The sequence below is a fragment of the Salmo salar genome, chromosome 11, assembly GCF_965601325.2.
Source record: "Salmo salar chromosome 11, fSalSal1, whole genome shotgun sequence".
Classification (NCBI taxonomy): Eukaryota; Metazoa; Chordata; class Actinopteri; order Salmoniformes; family Salmonidae; genus Salmo; species Salmo salar.
The window spans coordinates 93,244,019-93,271,268 of record NC_138301.1 but is presented as its reverse complement, the minus strand read 5'-3'; the positions used below and the strand labels follow the sequence as shown (position 1 = coordinate 93,271,268).

Below are 27,250 nucleotides of genomic sequence, written 5' to 3'. Positions count from 1 at the left end.
GCAGGTGTGCGTGATGGATGGCAGGAGTGCGTGATGCAGGGAAATCTGTCCCCTTAAGCGCCAGAGGGGGGAAGAGCGGGAGCAGACGTGACAGTACCCCCCCCCCCCCCCCCCACCCCACCCCCCCTTGGGGCGCCACCCGTCGTCCTACCTGGGCCAACCGGCCGAGACATGGGTGCTGGGCAAGCCGGTTGAGGCTTGAAAGCCCGACGAACTGGCAGGAGCGTGAGAGCCTGGCGAGCCGGCTGAGGCATGGGAGCCTGACATTCCGGCTGAGGCAAGATGCTTGTCTATCCCGCTGCAGAGAGGGAGCCCGTGACGTGGGATGGTGGAGAGTGACGTGGGATGGGAAGCCGCTGAGACAACCGAGGCAAGGAAACCTCTCGAGCCAGCCAGGGCGTGAAAGCCTGATGGGCTGGCTAGGCACCCCCGGTTCCATCGGTGGCGACACAGAGCCAATGCCACCATACCAACCGGAACGCCAGTACTCCCCAATGCTTCGTATGTTGGCTGCTGCATTCTGTCACATGAGATGACGCTTGAGAAACTAAGTAGGTTTGGGGAGTAAAACATTTAATAAAGATGGACATAGAACAAGACAGGAACAGCGTCAGCAAACTAATACTAAAGACAAAAACAATACAATGCAGCAGCGGGGAACTGAGCTGGGGAACTGACAAATATAGGGGAGGAAATGAACAGGTGATAAGTGAGTCCAGGTGAGTCCAATAACGCTGATGCGCGTGACGAGGGAAGGCAGGTGTGCGTGATGGATGGCAGGAGTGCGTGATGCAGGGCATCCTGGCGCCCTCAAGCGCCAGGGGGAGGGAAGAGCGGGAGCAGACGTGACAGAAGAATCACCATTGCTAAGATCTCACGTGTTGATCATTACGGTAATTCCACTGGAGGTGATCTCTGGAGGTTTTACGCTGATGTTAATGAATCTCCGAGGCAGGGTCACATGTGCTCTTTTGTGGTTACTTTGTCTTTGATAGGTCCAGTGTGTGACGTATGAAGCTTAAGAAGGTGCATAGCGTCTTTGTACTGCCTGATATCAGTAGGAGGGTTCTAACTTTCATTTATCTTCCCAAAAGGTTAGCTTTGTCCCAGGGCTCACTCCCCCAGTATGCTAGCTCTATTATATAGACACAAAGGTGTGTGCATTTATCAGCTAAAACATGACACCCACCCTGTATTTAAAAGCATGTTATCTCAACACAAACAGCTAAGATGATGTAACATAGGGTCTAAGCTTCAACATACTCTATATGAAGATGAAAAAAATCAGAGTTTACGCATTTTTTGATAATTGACATTAAAGGTTCAAACATGACATCGGTTTTATTAAAAAAACATTTTTTTCAAGAGATTCTAAAACAAAATCACAACCCTGTTTGTGAGCTTTCAAATGATATCAAACTCAACCATTTATATTTTTCAGTGATGAAGACATGGATGACTCAGGGTAGGGTGGGATATACAAAATGCATCTCTATCTCCTATATGGCATTCAGGTCCAAAAACTTTCTGACCACTTCTACCATGGGCAAACAACCCACTTGTAATGTATATGTTGTTGTGTGTGGTGGAGTACAGTTAGAAGGACCCGCCTTCACATTGTCTAACCTCAGACAGGTCCTGTCTTATCCAATCAGGCTGGTCCGGTGCAGGGAGCCAGCAAGCTTTCCATTCCACTCAGACTGCCTTTACATCAAGCCGTCCTCTCTGCCCAGCCCTCACCACCAAGATCTTTATACAAGCTTCCATTTCAATTCTCAACTGGGCCCATCACCACTTTGCTCTCTGGCCCTCCCCCCTCTCTACTGCCAATTCTTTGTCTCAGCCAACTCTTCTCTCCAGTCATTACCATGGGAACCAAACGTGTGCTGTCTTTTTATGTGACAGTGTCTAATCATTTGGTAGAAATGTATTATTATTTGCAGTATCCTATAAATGTTATAATGGAAATGTCATGTTTCAATATAATGAAATTAGGTGTTATTGTCAGCTGAAATTGCTGGGCGACAGATTTTTTATATTTTTTATTTAACCTTTGTTTAACTAGGCAAGTCAGTTAAGAACAAATTCTTATTTACAAACAACTGCCTTGTTCAGGGGCAGAACGACAGATTTTTACCTTCAGCTCGGGGAATTCGGTCCAGCAACCTTTCAATGGAAATTTCAGGCCACTTTCCTCCCGCTCTTATGTTTCCTGTTTTTGTATATTATTGTGAACTCATACTCTGTGTTATACCCTGGCTCAGTCTTTTCCACCAATTAAAAGCCATTTGTGGGAGCTGGGGTAATCTGTGCCCGGAGCTGATAATGGTACATGCAGCTCTGTCTCTCTCTGTTTGTGTGTGTGTGTGTGTGTGTGTGTGTGTGTGTGTGTATGCAATGTGTCAGACGTAGGCTACTGTATATCAATGATATACATAGCTTTTCCAAATGATTTATACACACCAGTACATCAATCTCACTAGTCCTAACGGCAGGCCATTCATATTTATCATGTTTAATTTCCTGCTTTCTGAAAGTCATTAATATCAATGAATGTCCGTATTTCATTAGGCGTGGAGCGGGCATGTTGACGTGCTGTTTGACCACTGATAGCCCTGGCGTGTCTGTCGTGAACATCCATCAGAGAGAGATCAGCTTCTCTCCTAGTCTCTGCTGACACCCTCATCACATCTGTAAATACTCATCTAACTGATGCACAGGTTGCTGTGGAATTAATGAGGCTGCTTCATGTGCTGATGCATGGGAAAGTGGGTCTACTCTTTAAATTGCTTTCCTTTATTGCATCTCCTCTCTCCCTCTCCCCAGAAATCATATTAGCCAAACCAATCTCATTTAAAACATGCCCTTTCTTAATTTACCCCTGATGCTTGTTTTCTGCTGGCCGTGCTGCTGGAGTTTGCATGTCGGATGGATAGATGAGAGAGAGAGTGGGTGGAAATGAGGGAGAGAAAAGGAGAGAGGAGAGAAAAGAGAAGCAGCGAGAGAAGTGCACTGCCTGAGAGAGACCACAAACACCATTGTAAATACAACCTATATTTATGCTTATTTATTTTCCCTTTTGTATTTTAACTATTTGCACATTGCTACGACACTGTATATAGACATAATATGACATTTGAAATGTCTTTATTCTTTTGGAACTTCTGTGAGTGTAATGTTTACTGTTGTTTATTTCACTTTTGTTTATTATCTATATCACTTGCTTTGGAAATATAATAATGTGTTTCCCATGCCAATAAAGCCCCTTAATTTGAAAACTGAATTGAGAGAGAGAGAGAGAGAGAGAGAGAGAGAGAGAGAGAGAGAGAGAGAGAGAGAGAGAGAGAGAGAGAGAGAGAGAGAGAGAGAGAGAGAGAGAGAGAGAGAGAGAGAGAGAGAGAGAGAGAGAGAGAGAGAGAGAGAGAGTCGGTCGTATGGGCTTATTATCTGTTGTGCCTCGTTCATCTGAAACTGAAGTTTGATGTTCAATATCTGAACCCTATAGATGCGGGCTGTCGATTTGTTTATGAACTAATTGTCTTCCCGTGCGTCTTCAGGATGGAGTCATTACAGAGTGAAGCTCCACACAGGTTGAGAAGGAACACAGAGATGTGTCTCAAATGGCACCCTATTCCCTACATAGGTCACGACTTTTGACCATAGCCTTATGGGTCCTGGTCAAAATGTGCGCACTCAATAGGTAATAGGGTGCCATATGGGAAGCCCATACAGAGAGCTAACACCTCAGCCACCTCGGCAGTGGCGTCGGCTGTAGCTGGCCTTTATCTGGGTTCGTCAGGAGCTCCACACTGAACACAGCCCAGTTATTACTGCTAGCTGCAACTGCCTGATAAGATCAAAGGAGAAGCCGGTCCGAGTCGGGAGATGTGTGCCGCCCTCTCTCCCTTTGGTCCGAGCGCGGCTTGTCACGTCATTATCCACCGTAATGTCTGAACTTTCTCGTGCGTTAGAAGTCCTTTGCGGTTTTCAGGGGTGCAACGAGGACAATCTGCTCCTCGATTTTTGTTATATATATTATTTTTTATCTGAGAAATTCTCCCTGCTACCAGCTTCTTCCCAGTGTACAGTGATTTTTCAATCTTTTTTTAAATTCCGTTTTACCTTGTAACAATTTCCCTCAATGTCGTTCTATTGTATCTCTTCTTTACTCTTTTTCATTTTTTATTTAAAGACACTGATTAATTTGTGTAACAGCAGGGCAATTTGTCATGATGGAAAAACGTAGGGAGAGCCGCTTAGACACATCAGTGCAATTTCCTTTGACAAGGCAGAGAATAAAATAAAATAAAATAGACATGCATTAGAATGGAGAACAAGAGCAGGTTAGAGTAACTGGGCTCCTATCCAGCCTCCCAGCCTTATCCATGGGTAACAGCACAGATCAAAATGAGAGTGGGCAGCTCTGGTCTGAATACTCTTTAAAGCGACAATCAGCAGTAGAAACAATAACGAAGCATAATCTCCGCCCCTGTTTCGGTAAAAAGCTGAGGGTAGGTCTGGAGAAATATAACCACTCTCAAATTCATAGACAGAGCTATGGATGCAAAGACTGACTGTCCATGATATCAACATGATCATTTTAACCATGTTTTGAGGTTATGTAATGTTTGTTTACATTTACTTTGTTTACAAACATTGGAGTTAAACAATGTTATATTTTGGGTTCTGATGGATGAGTTATATTCTTCAAGAATCCATGGGTACATGTGGCGGCTGGTAGCCTAGTGGTTAGAGCATTGGACTAGTAACCGAAAGGTTGCAAGATCGAATCCTTGAGCCGACAAGGTAAAAATCTGTCGTTCTGCCTCCTGAACAAGGCAGTTAACCCACTGTTCCTAGGCTGTCATTGAAAATAAGAATTTGTTCTTAACTGACTTGCTTAGTTAAATAAAGGTAAAAAAAATATATTATTCATTTATGAGTCCAAAAATTGATGTAGCAACTTCTGATTGCTCCTTTAAAACCACAGGTGTGGAGGAATTTACATAATAGACTGCACCTGTTTCTACCTTTGGAAGTCAACATGGACACAGGTTATTCAATTCCTGTTGTATTGGGTTTAAGTAGTGTTCCTGGCTTGTTTTGAACTGCTAATTATAGTTCCGCAATGTGTTCCTTGAAATTTCATTCAAAGTTCATCCAACGTCTTTATTGTTTTAAACAGCCGACATGCCATCTGTTTGTGTTAAATTTGTTTGCTGCAAATCCCATTTTCTCGTAGCCTAGCAAACAGTAGACTGTGAGGCTTGGCTTTATTCAGAGCCAATTCTCCTGTGGTGAACTGTGAACTCTTTCTGTATGTAAGACTTTGGGAACTCTTGTTCAACACCCATGGTATGGAATCTGTATCTGGATCAGAATGGACCTGGATCAATCCATGTACAATGCAGTACATACACATAGCCAAGGATGCTAGACCAGTGACATCACATTAAAGACATGTCACCCTATTTCCTATATAGTGCACTACTTTTGACCAGGGCCATTTAGGATGCACACATAGTAATCAGGCCTATTAATGCTGTTGTCTGACCTCTGACCTCTCTCTCCTCCAGGGTGAAGTTGAAGGATGGCGTGGCGTTCCTGGGGGCGCGGGCCAGTAACCCAGTCCTGTGGACGGTGAGTCAGGACGTGAGGAGCGAGGGGCACAGGGTCGTCACTCTCCACTGTCACCGCAATGAGAACACCTTCGGTCAGAGGTCAGTGGCGCCTGGTTCTTGTCAGATTAACACCTATTAATTGAGATTAGACATTCTGTAATAGCATGGATTGTTGGTGGGAACAGGAGTTTTTCCTGGTCAGACCATGTGGTCCGGAAAAACTCAGGGCCCTAATTATGTCTTATGGGCTAAGCAAATGTCCTGGTATGCTGCTAACTCAGCAGGCTCAGCAATTATGTTCATGAATAACAATGCTGTTGTTACAGCCCCACAGCCCCTCCCCCCCAAAGGGACCACTCATTAATGATAACAATTTCACTACTGAGCCACTGAACTTCAGAGCTAAACTTTAGTGCACTTGGCTCCCTTTGGACTCAATTTCCATTTATACAGTGGGGCTCTTTCTGAAACAACTCAGCTTGAGTGTCTTACTCAAGGGCCCAACGTGTGGGACTGGAAGAAGCACGGGTCTGTTTGATGGTAGAACAAAGAGTACTACTACGACAGGCTGTTTTTAATCAGGCTGTGAGGGTTGAAACGGTTGATCTTAGCCAATCAGATGTATTTGTTATGCAGTTTCTGCTTGGTGCACTCTAAAGGAATTTGATCTAATCTCAATTAAACCATGAACAGGGATGTGTTACCTCTAAGACCCTGAATAGAGCCAAACTCTAATCCACCAGTCCAACGTCTAATGCTCTAACTGTTACTCCACACACAGGCCATCATGTCCATCTCTCTGACACCTCATCCACACTTATGTGTCTCGTATTACCATCCCTCTCCCCTGCACTCTTAGAACAAATGGTTCCAAAAGGCCTCTTTGGCTGTCCCCATAGAAGAACCCTTTTTGGATCCAGATAGAAACATTTTTGGTTCCAGGTAGAACTCTTTTGGGTTCCATGTAGAACCCTCTGTGGAGAGGTTTCTACATGCAATCCAAAAGGGTTCTACTTGTAACCAAAAAGGGGTCTTCAAAGGGTTATCCTATGGGGACAGCTAAAGAACCCTTTTCGGTTCTAGATAGCACCTTTTTTTCTGAGTGTACAATTCAAAGCAAAGCTTTCTGGTGCTCGAGGAGAGGAAACATATGAACATCAACAAAGCTTGGCTCCTTGCCTGTGGACCTCTGTACAAGTTATATTCAAATACAATTAGATTATTAGATAGTTTTTTCACTCTCCTCATTGAAAGCGCATTGTGCAGGGAGATGTCTAAAGAAGATATATATTATTTTGTTGTTTTTACTGTGCTTCTAAATTGAATTTCCTGTCGAGCGACATAAGTTATTCGGTTTGGGCACTGCAAATTACTCTTAACTTGCATCGAATGGGTAAGGAAATGTTTAGACCTAAAGCACATCTCTGTTAGACTTCGTATAACTATTACGGTTTCCATAGTTCTTCCAAGAGAAGGTTGTTGTTTATAACAGCCTGCCTGAAACCACACACAGTAATGTAGCTAGTTATAAGCATATATGTTCCTGATCCACATGACCCTTCCTCTTTGAGTGCTTGAGGACACAGAAAGGTCACTCTTCGTCCATAACCCTCTATCATCAGCGGTGACATTCAAACTGGTACAGCCAGGGTATAGCCAGGGCCCCAGAATTCATCAGGTAACCTGTACCCCTAAAATGAGGTGATTTACCTAGGCAAAGCAGAGATCATTAAAATACCATGATTTATAAATTAGCCGCTGTGTAACAGGAAGTACTGTACTGTATGTGATGCAGGTTCCCAGGGGGGACACAGTCTCTCTAACGAGTTGCTGTATTTCAGGTCTAATTTCTGTATTTTCTCCCACGCTGACGCTAATGAGATCCCTAAGAAATCACCGCTTTTTCTTACTTGTGCTGTAGATGACCAGATTTCTCTGCTACCGTACTCCCATGGTTGGTGTTAGAGTCAGTATGGTTCTATGGTCAGTGGGAGTAAAGTTGTGCCGGTGTGTGTGTTTTTGTTATACTATACTTGTGAGGACCAGAAGTCCTCACAAGTAAAGTTAACCAAAGAGAATTGGGACACGTGAGAACAGTTGGCCGGTCCTAAAAATGATTTTTTTTATTTTAGGCATAGGGATTAGGTTTAGGGTTAAAATTAGGTTTAGGGGTTTGGGGTTAAGGTTAGGATTAGGCTTAGGGTTAGGGTCAAGGGAAAATAGGATTTTCAATGGGAATCAATTGTTGGTCACCCAAACGTGTAATACACAGAGGTGTGTGTGTGTGTGTGTGTGTGTGTGTGTGTGTGTGTGTGTGTGTGTGTGTGTGTGTGTGTGTGTGTGTGTGTGTGTGTGTGTGTGTGTGTGTGTGTGTGTGTGTGTGTGTGTGTGTGAAAGAAAAAGGACAGAAATAGAAAAAAGGGAAATGAGGAGAGAAAATGAGAAATTAAAAAGAGTAGGCCTAATCCACCTTTCAGGACCATGGACAGCGTACCAAACGTTTACTACTTTATCATAAATGGACATGTTTATGGAGCGATAAACATCGACATATGACAGACAGATAATGAAAGACATCATAAAATGAAACCATGTCAGGAGGCAGATTAAAAGAGGAACAACCAATGTACACTATATATACAAACGTATGTGGATACCCCTTCAAATTAGTGGATTCGGCAATTTCAGCCATACCTGTTGCTGACAGGTGTCTAAAATTTAGCACACAGCCATGCAATCTCCATAGACAAACATTGGCAGTAGAATGGCCTTACTGAAGAGCTCAGTAAAGAGCTCACCTTTCCAACAAGTCAGTTTGTTAAATTTCTGCCCTGCTAGAGCTGCCCCGGTCAATTGTAAGTGGTGTTATTGTGAAATGGAAACCTCTAGGGGCAACAACTGCTCAGCCGCAAAGTTGTAGGCCACACAAACTCACAGAACGGGACCGCCGAGTCCTGAAGCGCTTAGCGTGGAACATTTTTTGTACTCAATTGCAGCACACTGTTTTTCATGGTTCGGGCTAGGCCCCTTAGTTCCAGTGAACAGAAATCTTAACGCTACAGCATACAATGACATTCTAGACGGTTCTGTGCTTCCAACTTTGTGGCAACAGTTTGGGGAAGGTCCTCTCCTGTTTGAGCATGACAATGCCCCTGTGTACAAAGTGAGGTCCATACAGAAATGGTTTGTCGGGATCGGTTTGGAAGATCTTGACTGGTCTGCACAAAGTCCTGACCTCAACCCCATCGAACACCTTTGGGATGAATTGGAATGCCAATTGTGAGCCAGGGCTAATCGCCCATGATCAGTGCCTGACCTCACTAATGCTCTTGTGGCTGAATGGAAGAAAGTCCCCGCAGCAATGTTCCAACATCTAGTAGAAAGCCTTCCCAGAAGAGTGGAGGCTGTTATAGCATCAAAGGGCGGACCAACTCCATATTAATGCCCATGATATTGGAATGAGATGTTTGATGAGCAGGTGTCCACCTACTTTTACGTGTGCTGTAGAGATTTCCCCCATGAGCTATAAAGTCACAATGTCATCTCTGTCTCTATCAGCGGAGATTAGTTTACTATCACAGAGGAGAAAAAGATCCAGAACATTCCAGTCTTTTTCTACTGTAAATTTCGTTTTTCGCTCAGTCTCTCTGTGGCCCCCAAAACGCTCCTTTCCCCTGTCATTTTGTTTCTATATTTTCTTGCGTCACTCTTTCTTTTTTCTCTAAGTCTCTCTCTCATCCACCTTCTCTTGTTCTCTCATTTTTCTCTCTTTTTCTCCTATTCTATTTCATTCTTCTCTGTGGTGTTTTTTCATATTCCTCTTGAACGGTGTGTGAAATGAAAGGATCAGTTCCTCCATGTGGAAGCTGCTGTGCCTTCACACAATACTCCACGCAATCCTCCACCAATCACAGGCCTTCGCCTGCAGACCACCCTGCACCCTGTACCCTCATCACACAACCAGTCAAACCACAAAGAGCGTCGAAGGAAAATATAGTTATTTCAGGAATATATAAATGTTAAAGAGTGTGTAAGCCTACAGATGTACAGCTCCCTTCTCCTACTAAAATGACATAATTTGCAGATGATTTGATCCTTATAACCAATTGATTCTTAGAAGTGAAGTACATTTAAGTGTAAGAATGTCCAACGGATTTTTCCACGATGTGCAATTGATTAGTATATCTGTGTTTTGTTAAGTGGTGTGCATTCATTATTTCTTCAGAGATGTCCTTATTTAATATAAAACACATTATTTTCTCTTGTTATATTACTCACATAACCCACACAGCCCCACAGTCAGACTCTCAATTCAACAGTGTGATGTGCATTACGTCGAACAGCACCGTCAATATACTATTATATGCCTAGATACATTCAGTGCTTTCTCTCTTTATTGATTCTTCATGCTGTGAGAGGGCTTGAAGTGAGATCCTCACAGGGCTATGTAGCCTGTGTCTAATCCTGGACTCAATGGGCCTGCCTAATCTCTCAGCTGGCTCTGACGACTCGCAAAGCCCCATCAGAGTCTCATTTTAACACCATGTATGATACTCTCACTTTATTTTTCTCTTTCTTCTCCTCATTGACGATTAGCAAGAGGGATTAGATTGAGCTGTCTTTTCATTTGTTGTTGATCTGTTCGCATGACGACTACCTTTGATGTCACCTTTGTTTTAGTTTTGGCTAAAGACAGATTTGACCTCTCCTACTGTTTTTAGATTTACATTTTTTTTATTTCACTTCTTTTTTCCTTTCCTTGCCATTTTCCTGCTTTCTGTCTCTCTCTCTCCCGAAGTCGATCCATCTCTAAATGTCTCATTAGCTTGTGGGACCAGAGAAATTTGCCACGTAATCACCTGTGCCTACCCCATTTATTATATTTCTCATAGGGCCCTATACTCTCAGAGCACATCTCATCAATCCTTTATCCCTATGTGTACATTTATTATATTTTCGGTGACTTCCCTATATGCTCTCTTAAAGAAACAGAGCACACCACTGCAGTCTTTTAGTCCTATTTGTAAAGCAACATCTGTTGAGTGTCAAACTCACATTTCCATGGTCTGCATGTATTATCATATCGCTCTGTTTTTTGGCTGGACCCCTTTCAGGTATAACCACAACACAAACCTGTAGAATACCTGAGGATGTTTGTAGCCTAGTGAATGAAGAATGTGTCCCCCACACACAACCCCACACATCAGAAGTCTATTTGATAGATGGAAGGTTTCCATCTTACATCCTGTGGGAATCCTATACTGTTTATAGGAAACTGAGAATTAGAGCATTCTCAGTCTTTGTCATTCTCAGTCAAGTCCTAGCCTCAGCATTCATATTAACTACAGCTTTTACATGCACCGTCACAAACAGCATCAGCACTCCAATTACTTATATGTCCACCTGGTTACTTTAAGTACCCCCCCCCCCCCCCCCACTCCCTGTTGGTGCAGTCCATTAAACAGGGCTGTCTGGACAGGGTTAATGAGGCTGCTGACCCCTGGGTGACCACGTGCTGACCTAGACTCTTACCTCTGCTTCTCCACCTCATTAATCTGCCAAGGACACAGGACCCACCTCCACATCCCCGTGCTGGAGAGAGAGAGATCGAGGGAGAGAGAGAGAGAGAGAGAATAGAGTGGGGAGGGAAGGTTGAGGAGGAGAGAGAAGGAATAACCAAAAGTATGTGGACACCTGCTCGGCGAACATCTCATTCCAAAAATAATGGGCATTAATATGGAGTTGGTCCCCCTTTGCTGCTATAACTGCCTCCACTCTTCTGGAAAGGCTTTTCACTAGATGTTGGAACATTGCTTCAGGGACTTGCTTCCATTCAGCCACACGTGCATTAGTGAGGTCAGGCACTGATGTTGGGCAATTAGGCCTGGCTCGCAGTCAGCATTCCAATTCATCCCAAAGGTGTTCGATGGGGTTGAGGTCAGGGTTTTGTACAGCCCAGTTAAGTTCTTCCATACCGATCTTGACAAACCATTTCTGTATGGACCTCGCTTTGTGCACTGGGGAATTGTCATTCTGAAACAGGAACGGGCCTTCCCCAAACTGTTGCCACAAAGTTGGAAGCACAGAATCTTCTAGAATGTCATTGTATGCTGTAGCTTTAAGATTTCCCTTCACTGGAATAAACCTGAACCATGAAAGCCAACCTTACACCACTCCAGCCGATGCTTGGTATTGCGCATGGTGATTTTACACTTGTGTGCGGCTGCTCGGCCATGGAAACCCATTTCATAACGCTCCCGACAAACTGTTCTTGTGCTGACGTTGCTTCCAGTTCCACTTCACAATAACTGCACTTACAGTTGACCGGGGCAGCTCTAGCAGGGCACAAATTTGACTAACTGATTTGTTAGAAAGGTGGCATCCCATGACGGTGCCACATCGAAAGCTCTTCAGTAAGGCCATTCATTCTACATTCATTCTAGTCATTTAGCAGACGGTCTTATCCAGAGCGACTTACAGTAGTGAGTGCATACATTTTCACATTTGTTCGTGCTGGTCCCCTGTGTGAATCAAACCCACAACCCTGACATTGCAAGTGCCATGCTCTACCAACTCAGCCACACGTGACCTTTCTACTGCCAATGTTTGTCTATGGAGATTGCATGGCTCTGTGCTCGATTTTATACACCTGTCAGCAACAGGTGTGGCTGAAATAGCTGAATCCATTCATTTGAAGGGGTGTCCACATACTTCGTATATATAGTGTAGCTCATCACAGCCACCATCACTAGCATGCTGTGAATTAAGTATTTTAGGAAGTACATTCACTTGGTGATACTTTCATTTCTTCTTCCTTTTGCTTTTTAGCATGAGTTGCTTGACAGGATGGGCATTGGTTTTAGAAGGTTCTTTCTCAGCTTCTTCTCACCTTCATATGCAAACGTTCCTAGAGTGCCCCTGGCGTATTTATGAGCAATAGAGAAACAGAGAAATCCGTCATTGAGATTTCTGCAGATAGAAGACTCCCTTGCTGTCATCTTCATTGAGAAGAGCTAAATGACTGATTACATGGCCTTCCTCCAAGGAGGAACCATCTCCCTGAGATAGTATGGAGTCTATCTTCACGAGTTAATCAGCACCATGTTGCTGTATTTAATGAAGTGTTGAAGATCCAGAGCTGGGTGAGGGTATGGATGGTATAAGTTTCCCAAGGCCAGCTGGAGTCCCTAATCACACAGGACCAGCCCCCTGTACCATCATCTCCAACATTTCTGTGGACGAAACTCCCCAGCAGCGCTAGTGGTGCTCCTTCTGATAAACAGAGATTGTGAAGCTTCTGAACTGAAACTGGCCAAGGGTCTCTGACAGAGTGAGTCAAGAGAAATTAATGTCTACCAGGGTTTAAGTGGCGACCCGCTGGGCTTCTGCTGTCACCAACTAGTTAAACAACAATCCTACTGCCAGCTGAGCCAAGACCCGGTCTGCATCTCAAGTTTTTGGTATTGTTGCGAAAGCAGCAGCTACTCTTCCTGGGGTCCCCACACAAAACATGAAACATGACATATTACAGAACATGAATATACAAGAACAGCTCAAGGACAGAACTACGTCAATTTAAAAATGGCACACATAGCCTACATACTGTATCAATACATAAACACAAAATATCTAGGTCAAATAGGGGAGAGGCATTGTGCGGTGAGGTGTTACTTTCTGTTTTTTTTAAACCAGGTCTGCTGTTCATTTGAGAAATATGTGAAGGAAAGGAGTTCCATGTAATAATGGCTCTATATAATACTTTACGCTTTCTTGAATTTGTTCTGGATTTGGTAACTGTGAAAAAAAACCTGGTGACATGGCTGTGTGTGTGTCAGAGTTGTACTTACAACTTTTAAGCTACTTTGCAACCACTTAGCATGTTAGCTAACCCTTCCCCTAACCCTAAACCCTTTAACCTAACTCCTAAACTTACCCCTAACCTTAACCCTAACCCCTATCCCTACCCATAGCCTAGCTAACGTTAGCCAGCAAGCTAACTTTAGCCACCTAGCTAGAATTCATAACGTATCATAAGTTTTGCAAATTCGTAACATATAATACGAATAATGCGAAATGCTCTGAGAGCAGGTTGGGTGAGGAGGCAGGGGATATTCTGAGTGGGACGTGGCGGTATCACAGAGGGAGATATAATACATTTTGAGAATTTCCATCAATGATGACAGGTTCCGTAAATAAATCAGTGGTTTTTGTTTTGATCCCATCAGCTTAAGCCATCTGCGTTATGGGGCCATTATGATTAACTGGCTACCGTTCATTAACATCTCTGCATCCATACGCCCGGTTGACGCACGTCACTTCCAGTCGTCATTGGAATGAGATTGCATTGAGGGACGTTTGATTTAGCTCTAATTCACAGCAGTAAATGTGGTTCCAATGGCCTTGTGGTTAAAGGCTCGCCTCAACATTGATTGGCTGTTTTCTTTGGCAGGGTGAGTTGAGCTTTGGTGCAGTGGCATCAACAGTATAAGGCTGATTGTCTCCTTATAAACTGGAAAGGGCTGGATATCAAACACCTCTCCAATTTTTCTGTCAATGAATATTGCCTCGGATGACTCTCCAACACAGCGATCCCTGCTGTATCCAGATATTGTTGGGTAATTTGCAGAATGGATGTAAATACCAAAAAATGTATAAGCTGTGAATGCAGTAAATGGAAATTAAAGGGGGGAAACATCCTTTATTGAAATTTCCTGTGTATATTGTTGCCTATAGCTGTGACTAATTTGATGCAGGTTGATGTTTATTGGGATTGGGTATATATCATTTTTGGTTAGGGTTAGGCATAAGGTTAGCAGTGTGGTTAAGGTTAAGGTTAGGTTTAAAATCAGATTTGATGACTTTGTGGCTGTGCCAGCTAGTGACTACCCTGCAGTGCTACCTCCAGTACACAACTCAATAAATGCCAACATGCTAATTTGACACAGCACAGATACAAAAATACACATGGGGCCTCATGTAGAACATACTACTCTCCAGCATTATGTGCCCATTCCTCATGGCACATTGGGAATGATGAATTTCTGCTTCTTCTAATCTAATGCACTGGGGGGTGGGGGGGGGGGGGGGGTTCCCATCACCAAGAATACCACACTGGCTGACTACTCTAGCTGCTCATGTGAGGAGATGGAGAAAAAAAACAGAATAAAGAGGAGAGGAGGAGAAAGCGAAGGGGAGATATCCCAATGCGCAGGAGGAGGATTGCTTTCCATAGCATGGCCTGGGGCCGGTATTACCATATCATGAGAACTATCCATCAAATTGGGTTAAATTGTACATGCCGTTTCAGGGCTATGTATACAGCGGTAATGAGATCATGGATACGATGCAGAGAGGGATGACGCTTCGTGCTCCACCAGCGCTTGCCCGCATTACGGTTTGATTGTGTGGTAGCATGGTACACAGAGCAGAACAGACTCATCCCTATACTCATCCACTTGTTCATTTATCCGTCCAGAGCTCGCTGTCGTACACCTAACCGGCTCACTTTTTCATGCGCTCCGCCATTAGCTGGTGGGAAGAAACAGCATCTCGCTAGAATATCTGACATTAAAGACCGCTCGTCTGGCATTTCCACCTGTTCTCCCTGTCTCTCGCTAGACGTGTACAGCAAGAGAGAGTATGTAAATGTCTTGTCTAAAACAAGCTCAGGCTTCCTTACGCTCGTGTTCATGGCACTTTCATCCGACCGCTCCACAATAGGCCCACAGAGAGAAGTCTCACAGTCTTACATCTGGAGACAGATGGCTGCTATGTTGTATAAGAATGACATACACTATATAACAATACAATACCTGTGGGTTTTGAGAGAACTGTATTCACTCACATTGTGCTGTAATGTCATGCGCCACATGATGCAGGTTCAGGCGAAGTCTGGGACATCATGCACTCTCTGGAGTCTTGTTTTGTTGATGGCTTGTAATTGTTGTGTAGCCTATGTACTACTGTCAATTAATTGTTATAGTGCTGTACAAACGTCACGGTTAGACGTCCCTGCATGAATTCTCCAGTGTTTTTATTTATATTGCAGCGTTTTATTTATATTTAGTTTCTGAATTGGTGAAAAAACTGTGATTGACAAACAGCCCTGGATGTATGTGTGTGACGTGTGTTGGCATAGTCTCGATCTCTCTCGCTCGATCTTTCTCTCTCACTCTCTCTTTCTGTGTGTACAGTGCATTCAGAAAAGATTCAGACCCCTTGACTTTTTCCTCATTTTGTTAAATTACAGCCTAATTCTAATGGATTAAAGAATATATATATATTTTTCAATCTACACACAATACCCTATAATGACAAAGCGGAAACAGAAATACCTTATTTACATAAGTATTCAGACCCTTTGCTATGAGACTCGAAATTGAGCCCATGTGCATCCTCTTCCATTGATCATCCTTGAGAGGTTTCTACAACATGATTTGAGCCCACCTGTGGTAAATTCAATTGATTGGACATGATTTGGAAAGGCACACACCTGTCTATATAAGGTCCCACAGTTGACAGTGCATGTCAGAGCAGAAACCAAGCCATGAGGTCAAAGGAATTGTCTGTAGAGCTATGAGACATGATTGTGTCGAGGAACAGATCTGGTGAAGGGTACCAAAAACATTTCTGCAGCATTGAAGTACCCCAAGAACACAGTGGCCGCCATCCTTCTTAAACGGAAGAAGTTTGGAACCACCAAGACTCTTCCTGGAGCTGGCCGGCCAACCTGAGCAATCGGGGGAGAAGAGCCTTGGTCAGGGAGGTGACCAAGAATCCGATGGTCACTCTGACAGAGCTCCAGAGTTCCTCTGTGGAGATGGGAGAACCTTCCAGAAGGACAACCATCTCTGCATCAGTCCACCAATCAGGCCTTTATGGTAGAGTGGCCAGACAGAAACCACTCCTCACTAAAAGGCACAACAGCCAACTTGGAGTTTGCCAAAATGCACCTAAAGACTCTCAGACCATGAGAAACAAGCTTCTCTGGTCTGATGAATCCAAGATTGAACACTTTAGCCTGAATGCCAAGCTTCACGTCTGGAGGAAACCTGGCACCATCCCTACGGTGAAGCATGGTTGTGGCAGCATCATGCTATAGGGATGTTTTTCATCGGCAGCGACTGGGAGACTAGTCAGGATCAAGGGAAAGATGAATGGAGCAAAGTACAGAGAGATTCTTAATCAAAACCTGCTCCAGAGCGCTCAGGAACTCAGACTGGGGTGAAGGTTTACCTTCCAACAGGACAACGGCCCTAAGCACACAGCCATGACAATGCAGGAGTGGCTTTGGGACATGTCTCAGAATGTTTTTGAGTGGCCCATCCAGAGCCCAGACTTACATATCTGGAGAGACCTGAAAATAGCTGTGCAGCGACGCTCCCCATCCAACCTGACAGAGCTTGAGAGGATCTGCAGAGAAGAATGGGAGAAACTCCCCAATAAGACTCAAGGCTGTAATCGCTGCCAAAAGTACTTCAACAAAGTACTGAGTAAAGGGTTTGAATACTTATGTAAATGTGATATTTCAGTTGTTGTTTTTTATACATTTGAAAACATTTCTAAAAACCTGTATTTTGCTTTGTCATTATGGGGTATTGTGTAGGTTAATGATGGGAAAAAAACGATTTAATCCATTTTGGAATAATTCTGTAATGTAACAAAATGTGGACAAAATCAAGAGGTCTGAATACTTTACGAATGCACTGTATGTGTTTGATTATGTGAATAGGAATATAGTAACCTTATCCTTAGGCTGATTTGCTACAGAGAGAGAGAGCAAGAGAGAGACGAGATTAGGGATATAGTAATGTGAAATCCCAGTACCTCCCTGTGCCTATGTTGGTCGGGGGAGAGAGGTAAATTGTGTTTAACACTCTGTCATGTGTTTTGGCTGGGGGAAGGAGTTGTGTGTTACACCATGTGCATTGTCTGGGGGACAGAGTTGTGTGTAACACGATGTGTGTTGTCTGGGGGAAAGAGTTGTGTGTAACAGGATATGTGTTGTCTGGGGGACAGAGTTGTGTGTAACACAATGTGCGTTGTCTGGGGGACAGAGTTGTGAGTAACTCGATGTGTGTTTGCTGGGGGAGTGTGCTGTGTGTGAAACCATGTGTGTTGGCCAGGGGAGAGAGCTGTGTGTAACACCATGTGTGTTGGCCATTAGATTCAGTTCCTTTAATTAGTCCTCCGATGTCACATTCGACTCCTACAATTACCGATCAAACTTCCATCTCACGCTTCCCTTTTTATCAATTCCTCCACTCAATCAAAGAGAACTCCAAATTGTATTAGGTTCCATTAAAAATAAATAAAGCAGGCAGCAGCATCTGAGTACCTGACATGAATGGTAGATGATCCACTATTGTGATCCACTATTTCCCTGATCAATTACTTGGAGCAACTGATGGTGATTGGACCTCATGCCGCTCACAGCACAGAAAACATCAACAAGAGTGTCGGGAGAGGCCACCGCTGTCTCTTATCCTCGGCTCTGTCGGAGCGAGGGAGAGGGAACGTGTTGGTGGACTGCAATTAGCGTTTTTGCGTCCTCATATGTGACCGACCGGCTCGATTCGGTCTTATGTAGCAACATTTTAAATTGTGTTTTTTTTACATAAGATAAAAGTAGAGACTCAGAGTTAGAAAATGCTATATCATAAACAACAGTTGGGGAACAATGGGAAAGTAATTATGCTTTGAAAGTTGATAAACTTGTAACCCCACTTTAGAGAAAATGTCCCTTGAATGTTTTGGTACAGGTACTGGAGAGCTCTTTGTCTACAACCATTCAGGATCATGCAATAGCTCTTAAGCCTTAGCCCCACCCATCTCTTCATGGATTCAAATGCATGACATCAGCAGCCTGGTGGTGAAAAATAGCATAACTGGTGTATTTTAACACCAATAAACACATCTGTTAGAAAATTAATGTAGTAGCTATATGTCAATCTAGCAAACCAGGCGAGTAAAAGCAACTTTCTAAACAATGTTTGTGTTTGTTTCAAGCTTGCTAGCTAGCTAGCTTACATTAAGTTAGCTGGCTAGCCAGGTCAAATAATACTGTAACCACATCATATAGCGGACAACGTCTTCACTTTTGGACATTTTTATTCATTATTACAGGAAAATAAACTCACAACATGATCATTATTTACAAGTTCATGGCAAGATAATTACAGAAAATAGCTTACAGTTGTGAGTGTGATGAAATTAAAGCAGAGCATTCTACCAGATAATTGTTTTACTTGGACACTGTCTCATTGGCCTAACGTTATATCCTAATTTGACTTCTGTGCAGGTCATGTTGTTCTCCACATTGCCATCTCTGGTAAACACACAATATATCAAATAAAATCAAAGTTTATTTGTCACATGCACAGGATACAGAAGGTATAAAACTGTACAGTAAAATGGTACCTTGCATAGTGGAGTCTTTTGTCTGGACATGCTAGCTAGCTAAACAATGAACCATAATCCCAACTCATAACATTACTACCCTGCATGAATCTGCAGGTAGCTAACCAACTAGATTCAATATTAGCTAGCTAGCTAACATTAGGCTATAACTAGCAATGCAAATGGCTCTGAGATACAAATAATATTACGACACAGATCATACACGTAACGTTAACTAGCGAGCCAGCCAGCTAATGTTAGCTAGCTAACAGTACACTTTAACTTGATGAAAACAACTTTCTGACAAAATTAGAAACGTGTAATATCTGAAAATATAGCTAGCTAGACTCTCTTACCTGTATACATGGATGAACACTTCTCCCTGTCTTTCATGGATGCCATCGTTGCCCTTAGTTTGAAGATGTAATCTGGAGACAGGTGTTTTATACAACAACCTTCTGTGTGTTCTCTTTTCGACTCCCTCTGCATATTTTCTCCATCTTGTTAGCTATCATACTCTGCTTCCACTGGGTATTCCACTGATTTCAAAACTCGGTCCACTTTTGCAGTTATTTAGTGATATCTTAAAAAAGAAACGTGTTAGGAAGGATTACCTACACATACTGTGCAGCCATTTATTATAGACAGAAGCGTACTACATGGCAGACCAATCCGAACTCATCTCTCGACATGTCCAGCCCATCCATTATCTCAGCCAATCATGGCTAGCGTGAAGGTTCCTGACTTTTTCCGGAGCTAAACCAACTAGGCTCGTATTTTAACAATTTTATTGTTAGAGATTTAGAGATGGCATACAAATTTGTTATTAAGGCACATGAAAGTTCACATGTTCCAGATGGCATTTATGCCTAAAAAAATTATGTTCAAATGCCACTCATGTGAAGTAGTGACGTGTAACATACGCCCAGTTTCCTGAAATGAGTCACATGCACTACCGTTCAAAAGTTTGGGGTTACTTATAAATGTCCTTATTTTTGAAAGAAAAAACAAAATAACAAATTGATTTTAAATACAGTGTAGACATTGTTAATGTTGTAAATGACTATTGTAGCTGTAAACGACTGATTTTTAATGGAATATCTACATAGGCGTACAGAGGCCCATTATCAGCAACCATCACTCCTGTGTTCCAATGGTACATTGTGTTAGCTAATCCAAGTTTATCATTTTAAAAGGCTAATTGATCATTAGAAAACCCTTTTACAATTATGTTAGCACAGCTGAAAACTGTTGCTTCTGATTAAAGAAGCAATAAAACTGACCTTCTTTAGACTAGTTGAGGATCTGGAGCATCAGCATTTGTGGGTTCGATTACAGGCTCAAAATGGCCAGAAACAAAGACCTTTCTTCTGAAACTCGTCAGTCTATTCTTGTTCTGAGAAATGAAAAGTCAAAAAATAAAAAACTTTGTTCAATCAGTTAAACAAAGCATATTCATTATAATTGTACATGATATGCTCAGTATACAGGAAAAAACATGTTTGATTATGTGTGTGTGAGTGTGAGAGTTAGGCTTCATGGAGGGGATTATTGGGTAGTTTGGTTCATCACTCTAGTCTTCGCTTGAAGTTATTGAGGGATGATGAGGTTTTGGCAATGTGAAGATAAGAATTCCAGAGTATGATACCTCTGATAATAGAATTGAATATGTGAGTTGTGTCAGTGGGGAGGGTGACGGTTATCGCAGTGACTCGTGTTATAGAGATTAATTTCAGAATGAACCTGGAAGAATCCATTGAAGGGTTTAAGTAAACTGTTTGGGAGTTATTAGTATTTTAGATGAAAGTGCATAATTGGCGTACATTAATGTTGTAAATAGACATGTTATTGAGTTTCTTAAACAAAGGTGCAGATGGTGCTAGGTAATTAGAGGTGGCTAGTCTTGCAAATGTCTTTGTATGATGAGTAGTTTGAGTAGGTAGGAGGTATATGTACTGGCCCAGACAATATTACAGTACATTTTATATGGGTAAATTAAGCTATAGTATAGGGTTAGGAAGCAAGGCTGATGAACCAAACCACTAATCCTTCTGATGACACCAACAGATTTCATCACTTTGCTACAGACAAATGTAATATAATCTTTCCACGATAACTTTTCATCAATTAGTACTCAGAGGAATTTAGTGGATGTAACTTGTTCCATTTCATTCCCAACAATTGAGATTGTTAATTATAATTTTGGATTTGTTAACATTTAAAAATAATTTGTTTATCTGGAACCATTCAGAAAATGTGGCCATACCTGAGTTGACTTCATTAATTAGTGAATCAAAATACTTGTGATAAAATCAAATTGGTTTCATCAGCAAAGAGAATGGGAAGTATTTAGAAGACAGCAGCAAGGTCATTGATATAGATTAGGAAGAACAAAGTGGCCTATTATCAAACCCTGTGGCACACCACAGGATATCTTGGCACTGGTAAGCCATTTGTTCTCTATCTTAAACATAACTATATAACCAATTACATGTAGAATCATGAAAACCGTAATAATGCACTTTTGAAAGTAATATTTCATGATTAACCGTGTCAAATGCTTTGGATAAATCTAAAAAGATGCCAAGAGCGTATTCATTGTTCTTAAGAGCTGTTAAGATTTTATCCACAAGTTTCAAAAGAGCCATATCTCTGGAGTAGTTTTTACGAAAACCGTATTGGTGCTCTTTTAGAATACAGTGTTGATAACATAACATGAATAACATGATAGTAATAACATGGTAGTACAGAAATTGGCCGATAATTTGTAAAAGATCTGAGATCCCCAGATCTACAGAGGGCGATAACTTTGACAATACCAGTTTGCATAGATTTAATGTAGACATACAGGTGTACCTTGTTAAAAGTTCATTTCTGGAATTTCATTCCTTCTTAATGCGTTTGAGCCAATCAGTTGTACTGTGACAAGGTAGGGGTAGTATACTGAAGGTAGCACTATTTGGTAAAAGACCAAGTCCATGTTATGGCAAGAACAGCTCAAATTAGCAAAGAGAAACGACAGTCCATCAGATGACCTGGCCTCCACAATCACCCGACCTCAACCCAATTGAGAAGGTTTGGGATGAGTTGGACTGCAGAGTGAAGGAAAAGCAGCCAACAAGTGCTCAGCATATGTGGGAACTCTTTCAAGACTGTTGGAAAAGCATTCCAGGTGAAGCTGGTTGAGAAACGGCCAAGAGTGTTCAAAGCAGTCATCAAGGCAAAGGGTGGCTATTTTGAATAATCTCAAATATAATTTGTTTTGTTTTGTTTTGTTTTACACTTTTTTGCTTACTACATGATTCCATATGCGTTTTATCGTGGTTTTGAAAACCCCCTGAATGAGTAGGTGTGTTCAAACTTTTGAATGGTACTGTACGTTAGAGGCTCAGTAATCGAGGAAGAAACTGATTTCACCAAAGAGGCACCAATCTCATCATGACCTGCTGCTGATATCTTTAAGGTACCAATTACCTCCATCACATCAAGAGGATCAAACTGAAGCAGAGAAGGGAAATGTTCCTTAATGTAATCCAAAGGATTTCCATCAGTTTTCTCAATTTTCTTTGACAGAGAGGAACCCACATTCACAAAGAAGTTATTAAATTCACATGAAATACAATAACATCAGGATCACTATAGGTCTTATTTCCAACAATAAATTGAGATGGAATTGTTGTCGTAGCCTTTTTCTTATTCATCAGTTGATTAATGATTTTCCAAGTTGACTATATTACAAACACTTTGGGGGATATACGACGTAGGTGAGTAAAATTTTCTTATAGATTTTGTAATTTGCAGAATTCAGGGGAAAGGGATTTGTGAAAAACATTCCATACAACTTTTCATACAATCTTTGAAAGATTACAAAAAAGTCTGGTATGCAGACTCCACATCGGCCAGATTATTAACATTTTCCCATGAAATATCAATTAACATCCTAAAGCTCTACATTTAATGCTACTAAGCAATCCCATTTGTTCATTTCTAGCTGCCAAAGAGAAGTAAAAATTGGAATATGGTCAGAAATGTCAGTATAAAGTATACTTATCACCACATTATTCAAAGAATTTGTAAAATTATTATCAATAAGGGTTTCAGATAAACTGGTCACTCTTGTGGCATATAGATAAGGGGATACAGATAGCTGGAGTATAACGTATAAAAAAATAAATCAGATGTCAGTGAGTGGTTCTCACAATTTTTTTTATGTTGTAATCACCCAATAGAAACCACATTGATCTTCATTACTAAACCCAAGATTGATGCAAGGATATCAGTGAAACTACCAATGTCAGAATCAGGTGGCTGATAGATGCATCCAATTACCACTTTTTTTTACCACAAATAAATGAACAGGAAGGAATTTCTTTGAAAAGAGATTCAACATCCATGTTATCCGATGTAAGTGTGAGGTCCTCTCTTACAAAGAATTGAAAACGTTTATGAACGAAAATGGACACTCCTCCTCCCACTCTTGATGTTCTACAGTGGTGAACAGCATTATAAGGAGACATGTCATAATGCATGGCTGTCTTCAGTCAACCATGTTTTTGAAAGGAAAACAATGAAACATTCATGACTGAGAGAAGACAGATAAGGAACAAGTTGGTCACGATTTTTTGGAAGACTGCGAACTTTCAAATGAAAGGTCAAAAATGAGTTTGTCTTGGAATTAATAAACTGCTATACAGGTTGTTAAATTACTTAACAATATAGTAATAAAAAGTGATAGACTTATTTCTGGTTCTCTCTAATGGGTTAAAGACCATGTTATCAGGGTTGATATTCTGCCCAACTAAGAGAGATCCACAATTGGATGAAAGGTCAAAAATGAAAGGTCAAAAATGAGTTTGTCTTGGAATTAATAAACTGCTATACAGGTTGTTAAATTACTTAACAATATAGTAATAAAAAGTGATAGACTTATTTCTGGTTCTCTCTAATGGGTTAAAGACCATGTTATCAGGGTTGATATTCTGCCCAACTAAGAGAGATCCACAATTGGAATCATCCAGGAAGTGGAACGGAAACATAGAAGTGCAAGCCTCACATATCCAATAGAACCATACATTTGTGTTAGTTTTATCAATAGGGCTGCACTTCCTATGGAATGCACATTGACACAGTCCACATAACACCAAATCAAATCAAATTTTATTGGTCACATACACATGGTTAGCAGATGTTAATGCGAGTGTATTGAAATGCTTGTGCTTCTAGTTCCGACCATGCAGTAATATCTAACAAGTACTCTAACAATTTCACAAAAGCAAAGGAATGAATAACAATATGTGCATATAAATATATGGATGAGCGATGGCCGAACGGCAAAGGAAAGATGCAGTAGATGGTATAGAGTACAGTATATACATATGAGATGAGTAATGTAGGGTATGTAAACATTATATAAAGTGGCATTGTTTAAAGTGACTAGCGATACATTTATTACATCCAATTTTTAATTATTAAAGTGGCTAGAGATTTGAGTCAGTATGCTGGCAGAAGCCACTCAATGTTAGTGATGGCTGTTTAACAGTCTGATGGCCTTGAGATAGAAGCTGTTTTTCAGTCTCTCGGTCCCAGCTTTGATGCACCTGTACTGACCTCGCCTTCTGGATGATAGCTGGGTGAACAGGCAGTGGCTCAGGTGGTTGTTGTACTTGATGATCTTTTTGGCCTTCCTGTGACATCGGGTGCTGTAGATGTCCTGGAGGACAGGTAGTTTTCCCCCGGTGATGCGTTGTGCAGACCTCACTACCCTCTGGAGAGCCTTACGGTTGTGGGAGGAGCAGTTGCCATACCAGGCGGTGATACAGCCTGACAGGAAGCTCTCGAGTGTGCATCTGTAAAAGTTTGAGTGTTTTTGGTGACAAGCCAGATTTCTTCAGCCTCCTGAGGTTGAACGACCAGGCTATAATACTTCATGTGTGAAATGTTGCCTTTTTTTAGGTGCATCTTTTCGGAGAACTCTTCATTGATGAAGGTTTTGGTTCCTTTCAGGCACTTGGCTCTCCTGAGAATCTCCTCCTTGTCTTTGAACCTGAGCAGTTTCACCACTATAGATCTGGGCCATCCATCGGGAAAGAAAGTGCCTTTCCTATGCACCCTCTCCATCTCGATGAGTTAAGGATCCAGTTTGAGTTGATCAGCCAGGAATTTCTTGGCCTTGACTTCTGTGTCATGCCAAGTCTCAATCTTTACGCCCTCAATTCCATTGATTAAAATGTTATTGATCCTCGATTGGTAGTCTACTTTGGAAGAGTGCTTGTCAAGTGTTTTTTGGAAAATTGTGAAATCCTCAGACATGGTTTTGAATGCGGTCTGGCTGGTGACATCCACGCCCTTTAGCTCCTCCACCTCCACCTCCACCTGCGTTAACACCAAACTGTGTTTAAATTCCATTACATCCTTAAACAGATCATCAACCCCTTTGTTGGTATAATCCATAGAGAGTTGCAGATCTATTAGATCTTTATATAGCTTTTTTTGTTGATCCAGTAGTTCCTGGAGTGTAGAGCTTGATACGTATTCTTCTTCCGCATTGAGCTTTGCAGCAATTTTCTGTCTAGTGTTAGCCATGCTACAAGCTTGTTGTGAGCTAAAATGAGTTTGCAAACACAACCCACACCCCGCCTCCCGAAAACAAGCTCCGCACTGAAATGGCAAACATACACAACCAACACAGACTTGATCACACATGCACCAGTACGATGAACAGAGAGAAGGCAAAGGACTTACTCACTGTATGGATCCTGGCTGCACTTTACTAAACGGACGGGAGATCATCAACTCACACTGAAGGCACACTTAACCAGCATGGCTACCACAGCATTCTGCAGCGATACGGCATCCCATCTGGTTTGCACTTAGTGGGACTATAATTTGTTTTTCAACAGGACAATGATCCAATACACCTCCAGGCTGTGTAAGGGCTATTTGACCAAGAAGGAGAGTGATGGAGTGCTGCATCAGATGACCTGGCCTCCACAATCACCTGACCTAAACCCAATTGAGAAGGTTTGAGATGAGTTGGACCACAGAGTGAAAAAAAAGCAGTCAACAAGTGCTCAGCATATGTGGGAACTCCTTCAAGACTGTTGTAAAGCATTCCAGATGAAGCTGGTTGAGAGAATGCCAAGAGTGTGCAAAGCTGTCATAAAGGCAAAGGGTGGCTACTTTTGAAGAATCTAAAATCTATTTTGATTTGTTTAACACTTTTATGGATACTACATGTTTCCATATGTGTTATTTCATAGTTTTGATGTCTTCATTATTATTCTACAATATAGAAAATATTGATGGGATATCACTGCAGAATGCTGTAAAAAAATATTGATGGGATGGCGTATCACTGCAGAATGCTGTGGTAGCTATGCTGGATAAGTGTGCCATGAATTGTAAATAGGTAACTGACAGTGTCACCAGCAAAGCACCCCACCTCCTCCTCCATGCTTCACGGTGGGAACCACACATGCGGAGATCAGCCGTTCACCTACTCTGCGTCTCACAAAGACACGGCGATTGGAACCAAAAATCTCAAATTTGGACTCATCCGACCAAAGGACAGATGTCTAATGTCCATTGCTCGTGTTTCTTGGCCCAGCAAGTCTCTTATTATTGGTGTCCTTTAGTAGGGTTTTTTTGCAGCATTTTGACCATGAAAGCCTGATTCATGCAGTCTCCTCTGAACAGTTGATGTTAAGATGTGTCTGTTACTTGAACTCTGTGAAGCATTTATTTGGGCTGCAATTTCTGAGGCTGGTAACTAATGAACTTATCCTCTGCATCAGAGGTAACTCTGGGTCTTCTTTTCCTGTGGCAGCACTTGAAGAAACTTTAAACATTCTTGAAATTTTCCAGATTTTTTATTTTTTTTATTTTTATTTATTTCACCTTTATTTAACCAGGTAGGCAAGTTGAGAACAAGTTCTCATTTACAATTGCGACCTGGCCAAGATAAAGCAAAGCAGTTCGACAACATACAAAAACACAGAGTTACACATGGAGTAAAACAACATACAATCAATGATACAGTAGACAAAAATGAGACTATATACAATGTGAGCAAATTATGTGAGATAAGGGAGGTAAAGGCAAAAAAAGACCATGGTGGCAAAGTAAATAAAGTATAGCAAGTAAAACACTGGAATGGTAGAATTATAATTTGAAGAAAGTTCAAAGTTAATATAAATAATATGGTGCAAAGGAGCAAAATAATAAATAAAATA

General features: G+C 41.8%; 1 protein-coding gene across 1 annotated transcript in view; it reads left to right on the top strand.

The window, feature by feature from the left end:
• LOC106563163 (transmembrane protein 132C) overlaps positions 1 to 27,250 on the top strand; it is a 188,877-nt gene that overhangs the window by 64,111 nt on the left and 97,516 nt on the right. Inside the window, exon 3 of the mRNA XM_082958147.1 lies at positions 5,577 to 5,720. Coding sequence (XP_082814273.1) covers positions 5,577 to 5,720 — 144 coding nt within the window. The remainder of the gene's footprint in view (positions 1 to 5,576; positions 5,721 to 27,250) is intronic.